This window comes from Temnothorax americanus, unplaced genomic scaffold (assembly GCF_048541705.1).
Source record: "Temnothorax americanus isolate GAGA-0224 unplaced genomic scaffold, ASM4854170v1 Scaffold25, whole genome shotgun sequence".
Classification (NCBI taxonomy): Eukaryota; Metazoa; Arthropoda; class Insecta; order Hymenoptera; family Formicidae; genus Temnothorax; species Temnothorax americanus.
In genome coordinates this window covers 2,558,529-2,577,404 of record NW_027509391.1, presented here as the reverse complement: position 1 = coordinate 2,577,404, position 18,876 = coordinate 2,558,529, and the positions used below count along the sequence as shown (strand labels likewise).

The window sequence follows — 18,876 nt, the reverse complement described above, 5'->3', positions numbered from 1 at the left end:
CTTCGGCGTGCGTATTACGAAAGCGGCTGTTCACAACTAGGCCGTTGTGACGCGACGCAAGGTCGATTGCGTCAGTCCCCCGCGACTCTAATAACCTCGCGGAAGAAATTGGGTGGAAAGAGATTTTTACACCGCGCGCCCCGGCTCTTTCTTTTACCGTTTCCGATAAAAGGGGAGTACGCGCGGTGTCGGGCTAATCTCGGGGATTGAGCAAGCGTAAAATCCGCGCGATGTCATCGCGCAAATCCCTGTCTCTCTATGATTTGTCAATCGTCCAACAAAAGCCGTCGAATAATTGCGCGTGTCACTAAATTATTTTAATAAAATATATTTCTCGTTGCGAGATATATGATAAAATATTCATAATAAATTAAAAGTCGCATAACTTATTAGAGTAAAAAAAATTGGCAAAAACAATTACTCAACTTTCTCAGAAATTTTCTGAGATTTTCTCATGTTTTAGATTTATGAAAAATTATGAAAAAATGAGTTAAAATTTTCAGAAAAAATTGGATGAGGAATTTCAGTAACTATGTATAAAAATTTCTGATAAATTGCGCGGATTTTTTCATATTTATTCAGATTTTTACAAAGATGTGTGTGTGTGTTGGCCAGGAAAAATCTGAAAAAATTTCATTATTACTTTGTCTGATATATGAGTTATTTAAATATTTAATCTCCATATACATTTTCTTATCTAACTTCCTTTTTTCATTTTTCAGCACTTTGAGCTGAAACTGGCGGAAATTTTTACAAAGAATTTTACAGCCTTTTAATTGTAATAATTAAGAATTGAAAAACTTAATCGACGATTTTTATAGTTCAATCAGTAGAATAGCTATATAGAAACAAAATTTCTAACTATATAATTTTATTTCTGATTTAATCTTTTCTCTCGTGTCGAACAACGAAAAATTAAAAAGAATTAACAGTCTAAAGCAAATTAAGTTTCTAACTACATAATTTAGATAAATTTTCTGATCAATCTATTGAACAAGAAAAATTAATAATATCTTTCCATATTAATATTTTAGTACTAATTATTACTTAATAATATCAAGTAATAACAGATATCTTGAAAGAAAGCTAATTATTGCCGATTAAATTAATCGTAGTCACCCTTATCCATGGATTCTCTGAAGGGGACCAATTAAACGCCTTCTATAGTTCCTCGGTTTCGTCGCGAGATGACCGTAGCCTCGGCGCAACGCGGAGCATTCGGAGTTTCGGAGCGCATAAGTGCGAAACGCTGGGTATTTAAAAATGGCGAGGCCCTCGGTGTTGTTGTGCATTATCAGCGCGGCGAGATTAAAGAGCGTTATTGAGGGTATACGCCCGCCGATATAAGCACCGTCGTCTCGCCGCGTCTCGTCGCTTCGTCAGAAAGAATCATGGTTACCCCCGTTGTCATTTGCGTTACGTCGTTGGCCGTTGTGAGCCTGGGAATCGTTATGGGCTGGACCTGCATCCAGTGTTGTTGCCTCTACATTGTATTAACTTGTTCCTGTTTGCTTGTCGGCCCGTTAATCATGATACTGATCAACATAGCCTTGTCGCCCAAGCACCAGACTGGTTCTGGCACAGTTAGAACTGTCGCAGAGCTGGACGCCTTCCATAGCGTGTTAATGGTACGGTGGCGCAAAGCCATAATGTATCGTTGTAACACTGTTTATCATCGTTCGCTCGACTGATTGTCGACCTTTCAGAAAGGATACGAGCCCAAGTCGGCCAGCAGTAGAAAACACACGCGTTACCCCGTTGTCTTCACTCGTCTGGTGGACGGCGCCCTGCAGAATCTCCTGGATTTGATTTTTCAGGACTTCGTCGGCTATTGGCTGAACGATCTGGCTTTCGGCTCGGAACAGCTGATAGATAATATGAAGCAGGATGTGTGGGGCGCGATACAGAGCCTGCACGATCGCTTGTCGCGCGTCGATCACACTAAATTAGTGGTCTGCAATATAGTGAATAAGCTCACCTTTCACTTCGAGAAGATCAGGATAGCTCAAGCAGCTTCGTAAGCGTCTCTTTTCAATGGCTGGTGTATCGAAGAACAGGGCGAGAAGCAACCTGATTTATTTGTCGCATTTAGGTCGGAGGGAGAAGACCCCGTATTTATTTTGTCCGCACATTTGATGTCGCCCGTCGCCGAGCTGGAATATTTAAGGAAGATCAGCGAACTTTGCATCCTGTTTTTGTTACCGCGCAGTTACTCCCTTTCTCCAGTAAAGTTTCTCTTAAGAGAAATTCTCACGTGCAAAAGTAAACAGATTGTCATTTCTTCACGGAGATACGTGATTTTAATTAAAGAACTTTACTTATGTTATTCTTATTCATTTCAGTCTTAAAACCGGCAATAGATTTAATCACGGATCCCGATTACATCAACCAGAAGATCCTGACGTACATCGATCAACAGCAGCTCGCCGAAGCGATGCACAGGAAAACGTACGAATACGCGGAATCATTCGAGGATTTTATTCGTATGGTCAAGAGCACCAGGGACCTAGAGGTTCTCAGACATATCAGATATAATATCGTTACCGAGATTATGCAAGCCACCACGGTGCAAAACGTGAAACGAGCCCAAGGTTTGGATCTTGAAAATAACGCGCTCGGCAACTCCGATGCCATTCGCGCGAGAAAATTGAAGAGGTACATCAGCCAACTGACATACGCTAAAAATACGTGCGAGTGTCACATGCAGACGTTGGGATGGGATGGATATCCTCGCCAGGTTGCGTAGAAAAAAAAAACTATCCTTCACGCGAATTACGCGTGACGCGACAATACTTTGTAATCATATCTTTCAGGATACAGAAATCTGCGACGCTGCTGAGATCATGGAAGGCAGGATACTTCCGCTGCAAGCGTGTCTGGATAACGTGACCGGTCGACGATATCTGTCTCAGTTTCTGGAACAGGTCGCTAGTCAAGGATTGATCGGTTATTGGGCGGCGGTACAAGAATTACGCGGCGCAGAACGATCCAGTTGGCATCAATTGGGAGCCGAGATTTTTTACACTTACATCAGATCACCCACCGCCGAGATCAAGGTGGATAAAAACGTACGAAAGCGGATGGAGGCCTTTTTGCTCGGCGATACGGGACCCAGTGTGTTCTACGAGGTCCAAGACGACGTCGTTAGGACGCTTCAGGAAAAGTATTATTCGTCGTTTCTCGTTAGCGAGCAATATAAAACCATGCAGGAGGCATTGCTCAATGAAAGAGCGGAAGGTCGGTATACATTAAATTAGATTTTATTTAGCGAAAAATTATTTTAATTTTAACTGGGTATTGAATAATTCAGAAACATGATTTTATATATTGCGAACGATATATTTATAAAATTTTGTGGTGCAGGTTTAGTTGAAGACCGCGAGATCGTTGACGGCACATTGTCAGAATCCTCGACCTTGCTCGTCGGTGAACGATCAAATTACGCTCGTAGCAAACTGGATCAGCTGCACGAAAAATTGAACAATAAGATGCAGGCATTGCAGGCGCTTAAATCCTCTCTCAAGCCCGAAAGCAAAGTGCTCAGTATATTGGCAAAAGAGGTCGAATGGCTGCAAGGTGAAAAGCGACAGTTGGAGGCGCATTTAAATCATACGGAAATATGGGCCGAACATCTAGGTCATTGGAGAGCCGATGTACAGAGCGCAGAGGTAACACAGTGTGAAATTTTTCTTTAGATATATTTACAGAAGGGTTTCCTTATGATTTTTCTTATTGAATAGATGCCCGATAACGGGGATCCTCCGCAATTTGTACTGGTTGTCCACATGGCGGAGGATGACGACAATGATGAAAGCATATCCAGCGGATGGGTGGTGTTGAGAAAACTGCAGGACTTTCAAGATCTTCACAGGAAATTACGTCAGTTGTGTTCTAACGTTAAAAGCCTGGACTTACCGTCGCAGCCTTTGAAGTTTTTCGGAAAATCCGACAAGAGCACTCTCGACAAAGCCAAGATGCAGATACAAAAATATTTAAATGTATGTCCTTTGAATGTGGATCTGGATTGTTTTATTAACGCTGTTCACCTTATCTATCAATTCTTACAGTTTGTCTTGGAGGACGAGAGGCTTAATCAAAGTGAGGCATTGTATGCCTTTCTCAGTCCAAGCTCGGAGCACCTTAAAGCCGTGGTGGCGCCATGTCCCAAGAAATCTCGCTTTTCTTTGTCCACGTTATTCAAAACGTACGCGTCACTAATTTCGTCGCATAACCATTGATCTATTTGCTGACTCTGTAAATCTCCATGACAGATCTGTCGGTAGCAACGAGGTACGCGACAAAGAAGATGAAGAGGATTATTCGTTGTTATTGGACGATAGCGAGACGGGCCGTACCGGCACAGACACCTATCTGAATGCCACCAAGGATGCGATCGCGGAACCGTTGTACACGCTTCTCGGAGAAGTTTTCGATTTAAGAGGAGTATTTCGTTGGCTTAGACGGTCTCTCATCACCTTCGTACAAATTACTTACGGACGTACTATAAATAGGTAAAATATCGCGTGTGCAAAACTTTATTCGCCTTATGACATTTTTAGAATTTCTTTCTCTTTACTTTATTTTGTATAAATAGCTATCCATTTCAATTTTTTAATATTTTATAATTTAATAAGACAATAGAGATATTTTTAAACATGAGATTAATATATCATTGATTTGCAGACAAATCAGAGATACCGTTGCATGGGTGTTTTCTGAGCCAATGCTCCATTATTACATCCAACTGTTTACGAGATCGTGGTGGCCGAACGGGCAGCTCGTGTCCGAGACAGTTCTTCGCACCGACGAGGAAAAGTTGAAGACGCGAGGCGAGGCGCGCAGGCAATTTCTTAACAATGTACCTGAAGTATTGACGAATCTAGTGGGAGCGCAAAGTGCTCAACGTGGCGCGATTAAAGTTTTCGATTCCCTGCAGAACGTGAATCTGAATAAACAGCTATTTTACGTGAGTCAATCTACTTGTAATCGTTTCATTTCGAAGTGTGCATATATATATATAGAGATCTTTTTACACTTTTTTTTACTGATTCCTCTTTTTACAGGATATATTTGAAGTATTAATGTACGAAGTATTTCCAGAACTGCAACATAAACAATGTTCCTTAGCGAAATAAAGTATCAATGTGATATACAATGAATACGCAACCCCGTTTCATTCCTTTTAGCGGATCTTACACTATGTAATTTCCAAACGCGCAATGAAATTATAGATCCAAAAGTAAATAGCGATTGCGAGTATATGGCCAACATTGAGAAAGATACGTACATACGTACATGCTTCTAACGCGGATAACATACAATAAACTACACGCTTTATTAACAAACATTCCTATAAATATATCATTTCTTTACAATCGAAATGTTTTTGCGAGAAACATAACAAATGGATATATATCATAGTGCGCATCTCGCAAAATTAGTTCGAATATTGCCTATATCACATAATATTTACGACAAACGAGTAATAACTTAAAGCACTTTATAGTTACCGCAAAATTGATACGAATATATATCGCTGTATATTTACAAAAATGCTATTAAAATCTATTTGGACGCGATAATATTCATGTAATTGGATGAAAGTCAAAGTACTAACAAGATTAACGTTATTAGGGTAGAAATATTAACTCCATGCGTCTGTTTCGTTAATTTTAATCTTCATATAAGGATATAAAGTATAAACAATTGAGCGCACATAATTTGCAGTTTCAATATTACGATGTATCTCCTGTTGCTATAATACATGTTTGATAGATTCTAATAATACAGAAATATCGTATATAAACAATTTTCTTCTTGCAATAAGGAAATGTATATGTATAACAATATGAAGTACCTATATCTGTCGCTTTACGAAAAAACCATTACATATCCGAGAGAGGTAAACGTTTTGAAGTTTACTAATACTAAATACTTTGGCTGTATAAATGTAATATTTAAACAACACGTATATGTATATTATTTAAATATAATAGACATATAATATGTATTATTTAAGTATTTAAAGAATATACAACTTACAAGAGATGGATACAAAAGTAAAGTAATTAAAAATAAAGTAATGGACGTATATAAATCTTGATAAGGGCAATTATTTGTTTTATAAATATAACACCTTTATCATGCTAACATTTGGGTTCGCGCTTATGAATATCGATTTTACGGTAACTATAGCGATAAAGTACAAATTCTGTAAGTAGACAGAATTCTGACATTCGAATTCGAGAGAAATATGCTCGTACACTGGCGATACTGATAAACATAGGGCGAACAAGCGACAGAGATACGAATTAGATACATAAACATATCAATGCAGACTTATAATTCTTTTACGACTAAAAATAGCGATCGTCACAATATTATTAGTAGTTAACATAGTCAAACGCAACGAGAATCGCAATTGATCGCGATTTCGCAGTCATATCTGAGGAAATACAAATGATCTATCTGCTTGTACTGTGCAATACTGCTAAATTTTTGGTAACGTGTTGACTAGATACAAGCAATTTTGAGAAATAGAAAGAGTATTCCCAAGTTATATAGGAACGGAGGAAGTAGTAGTAGTAGTAGTAGTATATAGAAAACTTGATCTATATCCAGAGAATCGATCGACCGTTCGGTGATCTTTCTCTATTCTTCTATCTGCTATGTAACTTTTTATAATGTACTTTCTTTAACAATACTTAAAGACCAATCTAAAAACGTTAAAATGCGGGAAACTGTAAATATGTTTATAAATGGTACTTAGCATAAGTAATGAATATGTTTTGTCTTTATACAGGCTTGCGTCTGTGTCCATTCGAATCACAGTATATCCCGATGGCAATAATATTCCGTTGACTAGGCGAACCTTGTTCTTGATCACTTTTGCTGAAGTATAAAGGAGACTGTGATACCCAGTAATTCTTTTTGATATACATTTTTGATTATTTAAAAATTTACAATTTTTGAAAAGAGCGCGTTTTAATTTTGTTCTTTACCGATCTATCTTCACTCAAAATTCATGTCTCTAGGGTCATCCTAAAAAATGACGAATGTTTGGTTCAATTAAATCAATTATATTCAGATGTTACTTCTTGGAATTCTTGTGTGAGCGTGAAATTTTAGACGTACACAATTGTGCAAAATTGCATTGCGCAATTATGTATGTCTAAAATTTCTTAGCTGCTAATCTACTTCACGAGTGGCTGTAATAATTATCTCCATCAAGCCAAAGCGATTTTTGAAACGCGAAAGACGGGGATAATCTTGAACAATTTTTCGACAATAAACTTGAAATATGATTCTTGTGTCTTTCTGAAAATTGCTTGGTTGTAGATTCATCCGCCTTTCGATATATATTCCAAATGTGTGGATAAATTAAATCATTGTATTTCACGAATTTATAAAGTAAAAGTGGCAAATATTCTTTAAAGCATTCCAAGCAAACACAGTGCACTTGAGGACACATTTTTATGTATAATAAAAATGCTAGCTCATCGACAAATAAAAAATTTTTATCTTCGCCTTTAATTAACTTCCCTTTATTACGGACTGTATGAGTGAAAATAGATAGATAATGCATATCAAGTCCGTAGACTGTTGCAGCAGCAATTATATTGTATTTAAAGCATAAAATAGTTGAAATTGCTAGCTCGTATTTATTTAATCCAATGCAGCTTGTGTTTTCTCTGTTTTCGTTCTGCATTATGATAACCTACGAAAAAAATAAGAAAGAAAATATATAAGTATTACATTCAAAAGTACTATGCCTTTTGAAATAAAGTTTTATAAACACTACTAACAGCTAAAATGACATAAAATTTCAGTGCATCTGAACTTTTTGGATACAAATTTTTTAAGAAATCAGAAAAAGGTATACTTAAGAATTAGAAGATGTAATCAGTAAAAAAAAATACTTACGAAATAGCCCAATAATGATTGTTTCTGGACGAAAATTAAATGATTGTACAGGACATGTACTTAGATTGTAAACAAGTAGCGACTGAAGCAATGTCATCAAGCAGCCAAACTCAACGACTTTAACGTCAGGAAGATAAACAGCATGTTCCAAGATATATGTCCCTAGGCGTAATAGTCTCCTCTATACGTCTAGAAAAAACTTATTTCTCCTCTTCTTTTTACTTGGCAGTGAATTCGGGCCAATAATTTATATAATAACGGTGCGTTAATCCTTCGAACAATCTATCGAGCCACATCGGTAATCCATCTAAAAGGTTGTCCTGATATAAAATGTTACTTCCACCCTGTAACATACGCAAAATTGTTGTCAATGTGAGTTAGCTGCTAAAAATGAGGAACATTCCTAACGTATTGTCATATACCTCGTCTTGAGATAAATCGGATTCGTTGGAACTATCAAAACCGATAAAAGCGCCTGCTTCCGGATCCTCAGGTCTTCGGGTAAGTTGTCTGGTCATCTTTTCTATACGCTATAATATAATACAATTGTTTGACTTCCCGATAAATATCGCTTTAGCGTCAAGGTATTCGAATACACACCTTAGAACCTTTACCCTTAGCACATTCTGGATGTTTGGCATGGTACATGCAGAAATACTTTCGGTGTCCGTTTAAAGACAGAACCGTGCCGACGCAGTTCTTGGCATTTATATTTAATTCCATTTCCTCGTGTAAAGTGAGAGATAATATTTCTTTGTACCAATCGAGACCCCTTTCTAATGACATATGTGCGAACATAAGCGTCTTATTCTTTCTGAGAATGAAAAACGATTTACAATGACGAATCTCCTTTTGTGCGTACTTTGTTACATACATTATTAATTTTGATATGTAAAATTTCATATAATTATTATCATATGCAGCATAAAATACCAACTGAAATAGAAAATGTTAATAAACAGCGCATACCTATAAGGCCACACAGCTTTATGAAATGCTGGTAATAACTTTAATCGGGTTTGGGCGTCAACCAGCAGAATGATGGTTCGACATCCTGGTTTTAAAAGTCGAATTAATCCGTTGTATGTCTGTGCGCGTAATTCGTGCAATCGTAGTTGCGGCTGCGGTGAAAGCGGCTTGCCCTTGCACTGGGCACGTTTAGCCTGGACACTTGCTTCTTCTAATTTACTAGATATAAAAAGCAGAACAAATTCATGTATAAACATTTTAACAAATTGATACAATGCGCAAGATATTTCTTCGCACCATCAATTTTATATGTATATAATTGATGTACATGTTTCGAGCGGCTAGTAATTATCTGTTACTTGGCAAAATTATTTGATGGTTTACTAGTGTTCGATCTTAAAATGAATTCATGCGATGATTCAAATAAGAAATCAGAAATGTATTATATTACTCCGTATTTAAATTTTACTCACACTAGATACGACATTCCATACCCTGCAACTCCTATTAGCATGAGGGTCACTAGTACCGATATCAAAGGCAAAATTTGCTCTTTCGTCAGATTATCGGATATATAATCTACCGCTAATAATGCCCTTCCTATCAATCTGTCTACAGTACCCTGTAAAAGTGTATTGAATTTAATAATATGGCATATTAATAATTTGCAGATCACAAAGGATATTATGATTACTATTGATACATACCTGTGCGTGTTCATCTGCCAATTCTCCTACGACAGCAGCGTATGGTAAAGCTTCGGTGGCGCGTAACAGCCTTTGTATAGTTTTCTCTAAATGTCTACGCGTCTCATTCCATATACGATCGTCCTGAACGACCTCGACCCATCCGTGAGGAAGCCACTCGTACTTCAAGTGATTGGCATCTCGTCTCCATATAATGACGATATGTAATAAAGGCTCCAGTGGACTGCCTTCACCAGTCGATAGTGCTGATACAAACTCAGGTTGCGTATCTTTGAATACGTATGCGTATCTGACACGTTCCGTGCTGTAAATATTATTCAATAAAATATTTGAGAAACATATATATATACATATAGAAATTAATCATATATCTCGACTAAAAACTATGTTATACTTAAACAAGCTAAATTATTGATATTTTATGTGATTGTATTAAAATAAAAATTTACTATATAGACAATACCTATAAGAAGACTCTAATGCTGCTTGTCTAAATTTGTGCCTAGCCACGTCGTGCAGAGTACTACTCTGCTGCGATATTAAAACGGCGCACAGTCGCTTCTGCGGCCTCAGCCATTCAGGCGGGCATATAGAATCCAACATAGCTTGATTCGAAAGTCTCGGTAATACGAGGAACTTATTGTTAGCGATAACATTATGCATGGTTTCGCTGGAAATGTCCTTCATACTAACAGACGCCATAGGTTTCTCAGAATTCTCGTTGAAGAGCAGTAAGGTATCTAGTTCTCCAGAGATTTTGTATTTTGACGTTATGTTCTCAGTCTCCGGTATGCCAATCTATAAAATATATTAAAATTAATAATGATTAAGAAATAATTTGAGACTTAACACACATTGATTATAATATTACAAGTTATTTACCTGGACAAAGCCGAAAGCTACTCGATCTCTGTGGTAAAAAGACGTAAGCAAATATCGCAAGCGGATAAAGTCTCTCTTCTCAAATATCAAAGCGCGTATTCGATTATCCGTCCAGCCCGACAAGAAATTGTCTACGTTGGTATCACTAATAGTACTTATTAATTTATATGGTAGTCTATTTCGTACAAATTCTGCGAACAAACGAATTTGTCAGTCCCGAGACTTTGTAGACCGAGATAGTGTACAAGAGACAAAGCATATGACATCTTAAAACGTACCGACAACCTTCTGAATGCTAAACAGAGATTCTTTGAAGACACTAGTACGACCGTCCACGGTAACGACGAGACAGGGAACAGAATGGATACCGAGTCTTCTCGCCAAAGTGGGCTCCTTGTTGGCGTGCGCCGTAACCAAGCCGAGTCCCAATGGTTCCAACTCGTCGATCAATCGCCTCCAAGTAGACTCCGCTTGCAGACACATGAAGCACCAGTCGGAGTAAAACAAGATCAAATACGGCATACGGTAAGTCTTGGGTACTATCACGTTCTCGAACGATCTGCAATTTTGCGAGGTATTCAATGCGACATTCGCAACGACAAGGTCATCGTTTCGCGCGAGAGGAACATACCGATACGTGATGCTCATTTTATGGAACAGCGTGATGTCTCTCTTTTGATACTGGAACTTGAAATTGCCGGTAAACAATTCTTCCCATGGATCGAGAACATTGAAGTGACTGTCGTCTCTCCTTTGCCTGGAGATACTTTCCTCCGTAATTCCATGATAATCAAACTTCCTCCTTCTTTCCGGATCTGTCAAAAGCTGAACAATGGGACGCGACGGGTTAAAAATCTTTCCTCGTAACTGCTCCTTTTGCATTGTTTTATACAAAATATAAGTTTACCTCGTAAGCTTTTGTTATTTCTACAAACTTATCCTCAGCCATCGGATGATCAGTTTTATCTGGATGCCTGAGAGAAAATTGCGTGACATTTATTCGTACGGACATGTCTTTTATACTTATAAAGGACAGAACTTCATATGGATTCTAGACACAGAGTTACGCCACTCACCATTCCTTGACGAGGTGCTTGTACGCCTTCCGAATGTCCTGCACCGTCGCGTGCCTCGACACACCCAGTATCTTGTACGGATCACCCAGGGATTCGCTGGCGATCACCGACGGTGTCAACTGGAGGACCGCGACGAGGCTCAGCAGCAGGAAGGCGTGTTTCATCAACGAGGCGACTCGCGCAACAACGTCGCCGCGGCTCTGCCGCTCGCCCGTCATCGAGGAATCAATCGATATCATCGTTTCGCGACGCAACGGCGAGGTCTCCTCGTGTGTGGGCACTGTGTGCGAGAGCCTACCTCTCGCCGATTGTCACGGGCGCGCGTGACGTTAACCGTTTCCCCCTTTACTCCTGGCTGCCGCTCGCGCTCACGCCGCGCGCTCGGGATCAGCGGACATACTGGGACATACTTCTACTTCTCGCGCGGACCGTCGTCTACCTGTCGTCCTCGCGCGAACCGCGGGGCGTCACGTCGCTACCGATACCGTCGACGGGGAAGCCTCTCACATCAACGCTCCCCGGGCTACGGCCGCCACCATGTTGCTGCGCCGGAGTGTACCAGAGCGGACAGGCCTATCGAAGGCAATACACATATGGCAGTGCTGGTTAAATCGCGGGACCTCCCACCACTCGATGCGGAATGCCACTATTATTATTATTATAAAGCGCATTGCATTATTGCATATAATGCATATATTCGTGTAAAGGCCTATCTACATAAGACGCAGAACGCAAGTGTCGCAAGACACACGCACAGTCTACATGTCAATCTAACAAAGAGGTTAGGTTGACATGTAGACTGTGTGTGTGCTTGCGACTCGCGTTCAGCGTCTTACGTAGATAGGCCTAGCCGAAACTCGCCGAAGCGAGCGTTTCAATTTTTTACCTCAACTTTATGCGCTAGGTTTTATAAGGTATTTTACTTTTTAGATCGCACACACAAGATCCCCTCCTCGAAATACAGGCGATTCACAAACGGCACGGAGCCGGCGAGTTCTCATGTAGCCTCCGGCGAATCAACGCCGGGCTCGCCGGTTGTTTTTCTCGTCGACGTTCGCGAACGTCTCAGCGCTCAGCGCTCAGCGCGTGCTTGCGGCCTGGCTGGTTCAAAGTGTTCAAACTCCTCCATGACAACATTGACAACCTCGTGTCGGCTCGACGCGGGCCGGCTCCTGGTGTAACCACCGCGTCGAGCGTCACAGTATTTTGTTCCACGCGCGTCACGATGTCACGTCTGTGAGTTACGTTGTAATCATTACGATCTTTATCCGCATGGTTAAATTATTTCGGCTCGTAGCACACGTGATCTCCGTGTATTTATTTCTGCGATTCGTTTTCTTTAAGGTGCGACTTCGATGGTACTCCGATTGTGTCGATGAGCGAAAGTTAATTCAACCGGCAGAATTGCTGACAGCAAAATTTCTAGTTACACAATTTAATCTTTTTTTTCCCATTGAAGCAAAAGATCCGTAAATTCTGTCCATATCAACAAAATGATAGTGTGGTATTAATTGGCAAGTTAATCGCGTCAAGTTAATTCGGAGTTTGATCGGAGTTACTCTTTTCGTATCGAATTCTCAGCTTTTCTCTTCCTCCAAATTTAGATTGAATATATATATTATGTGCTAAACGTAAATCTGAATATATATGAATACTAATTTTATTTATACATTAGTGACAGAAATAGATGCGCCAAACATTACGCCTTGTCATTTCGCTCCAACGTGGTTATGGGCAGCTGAAGCATATTTCAGAGAATCACGGAATAATCTCGAAAGAATTACAAATGTCCATGAGAGAAGAGAAGATAAGAGGAATCTGTAGAGATAGCTCTGCTTCTCACAATAGCCGAAGGTCAGATTCGACAAACACAAATAGTTCAAAAGTACGTACATACACGTTGAATGAGCCTGTAACACTGACGTCAATGGGTGTATTATAAGATTGCGAGGTAATGAATATAATTACTAGTAATAATTTATCGTGGTAATCAGTATTGCGATAATAATTCAATATTAATTTCTTGACACGTAGCATGACGTCGAAAACTATATGCGTCGCTCAAGAAGGACCTGCGAATGCCTTAGCTCTTAATAAAGATAACAACCAGGTTGTGATAGCCGGTCGCAATGGTGCGTACATTAGCCTTACACTAGCTTGAAATAAGTGGATATGCTATAAAATAATTATATGATACAGATTATTTATTACAATCTGATCGAAATAGATTGTAATAGGTATAACAGTAACAATTAATTAATATTATTGCTGTATTATGTATGAGAATTATATCGCGGTAATATTTTATTGCAGTTTTCAAAATATTTACATTGCTGGAGGACAGATTTGAAGAAGCCTGTAATCTTCGCGTGGGAAAAAATCTAAATCTGAATTTTTCCTGCAACGATGTTGCCTGGAATCTTAATGATGGTAATTCAATTGCTTGTTTTGTGACTATAATTTATATATTTTAAAACATTACATTTATATTGAATTTTATATTAAACAATTATTGACATTGCAAAAGATATACATATACCTGAATTTTTCCTTATATCAAATCCTTGTGCATGTACTTGGTCAGACTAATTTTCTGTATGTCACACTTATATATTAACGTAATTTATCAGATTATTTTACATTACAATATTATATTAATTTATAGATCATATACTTGCGACTGCCGCAACAAACGGTGCAGTCGTCTTGTGGAACCTGAATAGGCAGTCTCGATCGAAACAGGATCATGTATTTGTAGATCACAAGAGAACCGTGAATAAAGTAAGCTTTCATATGACAGAACCAATGTGGTTGATATCTGGCTCGCAAGATGGTACAATGAAATGCTTTGATTTGCGAATAAAAGAAGCTATCAAAACTTTTTATAGGTAAAGCTATCTAAACTTTTGTAGGTGAGCTGCATGAATTCGTGTTGTAGCCACAGGCGATCTGCACAACTAATATATATGATTAAAAAAATCTTTTTTTGTTTGTTTCTTAAGATTTGTTTGACTTGAATAAAAAGACTTTATTTAATTTGATAGATAGTTATTATATAATTATATATTCGTGTCTGTAGTAATACAGAATCTGTGAGAGATGTCCAATTTTGTCCACAACAACCTCATACTTTCGCTGCTGTGTCTGAAAACGGTCATGTGCAACAATGGGATATGAGAAAACCAGACCGTTACTTTCAGCATTTTACGGCACATAGCGGCCCGATATTTGCTTGCGACTGGCATCCAGAGGCTACTTGGCTTGCTACAGCATCTAGAGACAAAACTATCAAAGTATTTAATTTTCTACATATTAATGTGATTTTTTTGTGTGAAATATGCAATTACAATCGTACATTCACGTCGCTCCTAACTTTACAGGTTTGGGATTTATCGGGTAAACCAAGTTGTGATTACACTATACACACTATAGCGTCTGTGGGACGTATAAAATGGAGACCTCAGAAAAAGTATCACATAGCCAGCTGTGCTCTAGTCGTTGATTGTAGCATAAATGTATGGGATATTCGTAGACCGTATATTCCATTCGCAAGTTTCAATGAGCATAAGGATGTTCCTACAGGTGTGGCATGGAGAGGCAACCCGCAATCGTTTCTATCAACAAGCAGAGTAATACTGTCAACCACACATTATTTGCTTTTCTATTACATATGCAGTACGATTTTCATACTTATGCTTTCACTCTGTTATAGGATTGTACTTTATATCATCATGTTTTTGACGATGCAGTAAGGCCGGCCAGTAAAGCAAATCCACAGAGTGTTGCAATAAATCTAAAACACGATATTACATGCGCTTCTAAAGTGAAATATGAACCAGCAAGTATCGCAAGACAGCTAAGTAATTTAATGAGGTGAATGTTTTTGTTATATACAAAGAAGTTGATTTTTTTTAATTTTAATTTTATTTAGATTTGTTATATAAATATATATATAAATATATATATATATATATATATATATATATACCTGTTCTTTTGCAGGAGAACGCCTGTAACAAATGATGATACCTTTTGCATGGCTTCAAGTGTAATGCATAGATTTCGTGGATGCGTACGCGAGCCGAATTGGTTTAAGATAGCCGCAGAAAATTATTTGCTTTCTGGAAATTTAAGTGAAGCCTGTGATCATAATGCACGTGTCGCTTACGACTTTGGCAACTACGTTGTAAGAAGATACCTATATTTTCACAAATATATTGCACAATGGATAATACATACAATAATTTCAATGTGCTTAATAATAATATTTATACAGGTTAGCAAAGCGTGGCAAGTCTTGAAGATTATGTATACAGATCCGTTCGAGATACTTCAAAAGAGCGCACCGACTGCGCCTAAAGAAGATACAGCTAATACGTCGAATATAGTACCAGGGGTAACAAAGAGTTCTGGTATGGAACAATCAAATGCGAGTAAACAATCAAGTAAGTATGAGCGGAAATATCATGAACGACATATTAATATCCTGCTATTATATCACATTACTTCTGTAAATTTGTTATTTTTCTCAGGTCACGAACAGGACGCGAAATCACTTCAAGGGGAAAATCCTACTGGCGTTGCTAGTGGCGGTGACGATGAAACTGAAACAGAAACTGAAGCGCCGGAGAATCAAAATACCATGGGACCATCGACTAATACGACAACTGTTCTGCCAAGGTGCCATTACAATATCCTCATCGTCGCATAAATCCCCGAGTTATATTGTGCGCGCGTATGCCGAGAATAATTGATTTCTGTTGGTGTAATTAGAGCACTTGACATTATCTAATTACAGGAGACCGTTGCTCAGCGATATACCTTCAACGTCGCGAGGCGACTTTATCTTTGGCGAAACTGAATATGAACCCGTGTCTTTGGAACATCCTGGCGAAAGTAGGCAAACTGTGATGCGTATGGAGGATGATGAGTGGACTAAGGAATTGCAGAAGGAAGCTTTTCCTTTACGGCATGAGATCAAGGATCGGTCTCCGCCTCCAGAACAATTTCCCAACCATCCGCCTGATCTCAATGAGAATTCAGCTTCCGTTATAGTTGAAGATCAACCTCAGTTAGTAGTTCCAGTTCTACCTAAGCCTTTACCCTTTGATTTTACATCTCTCGTTCTGGACGGACTGCGCTTTCACACGGCAATAAGAGATGTACAGACGACGGTATCGATGCTTATCGTCTTAGGAGAAATAAGGAAAAAATTAAATATTCCCGTAGCTTTGCAAGAACATTGGATATTAGAATACTTGGACATGCTTGGCAAATTTAAGCTCTGGCATGTAGCTACGCAGGTTTGTTCATAATTAAACAATCCATTATATTATTACTTTACAACGACATTTTTTACTATATTTTGCAGAAATTATCGTTGAAATTCTGTTCTTTTAATTATTGCGATGAGATGAACATTTCTTTTTTGATAGTTTTTACTCATATATATATATATATATATATATATATATATATATATATATATACATAAACATATTTAATAAAGAATGTTATTTACAGATAATACAATTGACGTGGATTCCTTCTATATCGCAATTGAATCAACAGTCGACTACGATACATGCATGTTGCGTAGCATGCACAAAATCATTGCAACGATCTGCATGGTTATGCGATCATTGTCATACGCCCGAACATGCTCTGTGTTCCCTTTGCAATCAGGTAAGAGGAATTTATCTCTTCTCATTTATAAGCTTGTGAAATAATTTATTTTTATTTAGAGTGAAATAAACTGAAATAAACACACAGAGAATTACTTTTATCAAATGCGAAATATTTTATTTTGCTTTTATACAATACGTTTTACTTTTTGCAATCGTTCATGTATATGAATTCTTCCTGAAAAATTTTATTGACTTATTATATGAAATATATATAATAATATATAATAATATATAATTAAGAAAAAATCAATGTAAAGTTAATAATAAATTTTTCTATTCATCTTTCTTCATTCATAACAAATTTATCATAATTGTGTTATGATAATTGATTATAATTAATCTGAAAATTAATTGCGTTTGATTACAATAAAATAATTCTAGTACAAAAGATAAGAATATAAAATTGTTATTTTCGATTGCGGTTATTTTTTCATTATGATTAATTTTATAATATTTTTCGTGCAGGTGGTACGTGGTATCTATGTGTGGTGTCAAGGTTGTGCACATGGAGGCCATATAAATCATATGAGGGAGTGGTTTAATAACAATCGACAATGTCCTACTGGTTGTGGACATCTTTGTGAATACAACTGAGGAAATACGTCGACATATTCGTTATAAACATTGGAATAATTTTAAATAAAGTACTACAATATAAGGATATCGTGACACATATGAACACAGCAGAAAAAAAACTATATAAATTAAATTTATATAATAAGATATTATTTAGATATATTCTTTTGAAATTATATGTACATATATATATAGATATATATTTGTATATCTTATTTATCATTTCCCTAAACATTTTTTTTAAATTCACGTAAATATATTTTAGTAGTAATTCCGACCCAGTATTCAAAATTTTGATAAATATTCTGTTGGCACTCTCTCTTGGTGTCTTCCTCGTTCATTTGATATACAATGCATTTTATATACAGTGCATTAATATCGCTCCACGATATTAATTAATTGTATATAAAAATATTTAGATTAATTGGTAATATATTTGAATATACATGTGAATACATTTGAGACGTGTGAATACAGTGTAAATTTTTCAACTAATAATTGTCAGAATAAAAGATTTTGTATAAACTTTTTAAATATTTTAAATCTTTATTATACCGATCGGTTTTGCGGCGTCAAAAAATATATGTGACCCCGTTCGAACAAAAGTCTTCAAAGATTCGTAATATTCGTATAGCACGATACACCGTCTCGACACCAACAAAAGCTGCGGAATGTGTCGAAATTCTTCGCACATTTGTTATGTACAAACTCCATAAAGCATACTTTCCTGTATAAAACTATCCTCGAGTTTCTCTCATAAGCGGTCTAAATACGACTAAAAATAATGATCCATTATAGAAATGACTTTCTTTAAATTAACTTGATCTTCCTCTCTCTCTCTCATTATCACTTCAGCGAAACAAACGTCTGAACCAGCATTCGAATATGCGTCTTTTGATCCTCTAAGAAAGCGTAAAATTTATCAGGAAAACATGATGAGCGAGGAGGTTGCAAGAGATGACACAATTAAATTTGATTTAAATTTCGCGCCTTTTAGATATTAAAGGTTTTATTGTTATCGGCGGTCGGTGAAGTAGATGATAAACTTATCGATCA

The 18,876-nt window shown here is 37.5% G+C and overlaps 3 protein-coding genes across 4 annotated transcripts; 2 read left to right on the top strand and 1 right to left on the bottom strand.

Moving 5' to 3' along the window:
- The first annotated feature begins 1,211 nt into the window (after positions 1-1,211).
- On the top strand, positions 1,212-5,159 carry LOC143898930 (sorting nexin-25). Its single transcript, XM_077408732.1, has 11 exons — positions 1,212-1,628; positions 1,707-2,017; positions 2,093-2,262; positions 2,343-2,737; positions 2,814-3,237; positions 3,364-3,668; positions 3,741-3,998; positions 4,068-4,204; positions 4,272-4,511; positions 4,684-4,966; positions 5,064-5,159. The coding sequence occupies exons 1-11, from the start codon at positions 1,392-1,394 to the stop codon at positions 5,133-5,135; spliced, it is 2,832 nt and encodes a 943-aa protein (XP_077264858.1). The 5' UTR covers positions 1,212-1,391; the 3' UTR covers positions 5,136-5,159.
- A 498-nt stretch (positions 5,160-5,657) lies between these two features.
- L(3)80fg (dnaJ homolog subfamily C member 16 l(3)80Fg) lies at positions 5,658-12,617 on the bottom strand. The gene is made up of 14 exons (XM_077408734.1): positions 12,481-12,617; positions 11,558-12,130; positions 11,389-11,455; positions 11,113-11,306; positions 10,760-11,040; positions 10,482-10,672; positions 10,063-10,397; positions 9,600-9,903; positions 9,366-9,514; positions 8,893-9,111; positions 8,524-8,737; positions 8,346-8,453; positions 7,924-8,267; positions 5,658-7,717 (listed from the first exon to the last, which is right to left on the bottom strand). Exons 2-13 carry the CDS (start codon positions 11,794-11,796, stop codon positions 8,142-8,144), a joined length of 2,427 nt encoding a protein of 808 aa, XP_077264860.1. The 5' UTR covers positions 11,797-12,130; positions 12,481-12,617; the 3' UTR covers positions 5,658-7,717; positions 7,924-8,141.
- Wdr24 (WD repeat domain 24) lies at positions 12,505-18,018 on the top strand. 2 transcript variants are annotated; one of them, XM_077408735.1, is made up of 14 exons: positions 12,505-12,793; positions 13,233-13,508; positions 13,592-13,689; positions 13,871-13,987; positions 14,223-14,445; positions 14,637-14,850; positions 14,938-15,186; positions 15,270-15,430; positions 15,560-15,743; positions 15,834-16,002; positions 16,090-16,237; positions 16,356-16,860; positions 17,081-17,242; positions 17,710-18,018. In XM_077408735.1, the coding sequence occupies exons 3-14, from the start codon at positions 13,593-13,595 to the stop codon at positions 17,836-17,838; spliced, it is 2,358 nt and encodes a 785-aa protein (XP_077264861.1). In that variant the 5' UTR covers positions 12,505-12,793; positions 13,233-13,508; position 13,592; the 3' UTR covers positions 17,839-18,018. The 2 variants fall into 2 exon arrangements, with proteins under 2 accessions (XP_077264861.1, XP_077264862.1); XM_077408736.1 differs by lacking the exon at positions 12,505-12,793 and adding an exon at positions 13,057-13,071.
- Positions 18,019-18,876: the final 858 nt, after the last annotated feature.

Bases quoted from the DNA above. Each gene is read 5' to 3' on its own strand.
- LOC143898930 (XM_077408732.1), top strand. From the start codon at position 1,392: ATGGTTACCCCCGTTGTCATTTGCGTTACGTCGTTGGCCGTTGTGAGC. The intron at 2,263-2,342 runs GTAAACAGATTG...TATTCATTTCAG, and splicing joins AGAAATTCTCACGTGCAAAA to TCTTAAAACCGGCAATAGAT. The intron at 4,205-4,271 runs GTACGCGTCACT...TCTCCATGACAG, and splicing joins TTGTCCACGTTATTCAAAAC to ATCTGTCGGTAGCAACGAGG.
- Wdr24 (XM_077408735.1), top strand. From the start codon at position 13,593: ATGACGTCGAAAACTATATGCGTCGCTCAAGAAGGACCTGCGAATGCC. The intron at 15,431-15,559 runs GTGAATGTTTTT...GTTCTTTTGCAG, and splicing joins CAGCTAAGTAATTTAATGAG to GAGAACGCCTGTAACAAATG. The intron at 17,243-17,709 runs GTAAGAGGAATT...TTTTTCGTGCAG, and splicing joins TGTGTTCCCTTTGCAATCAG to GTGGTACGTGGTATCTATGT.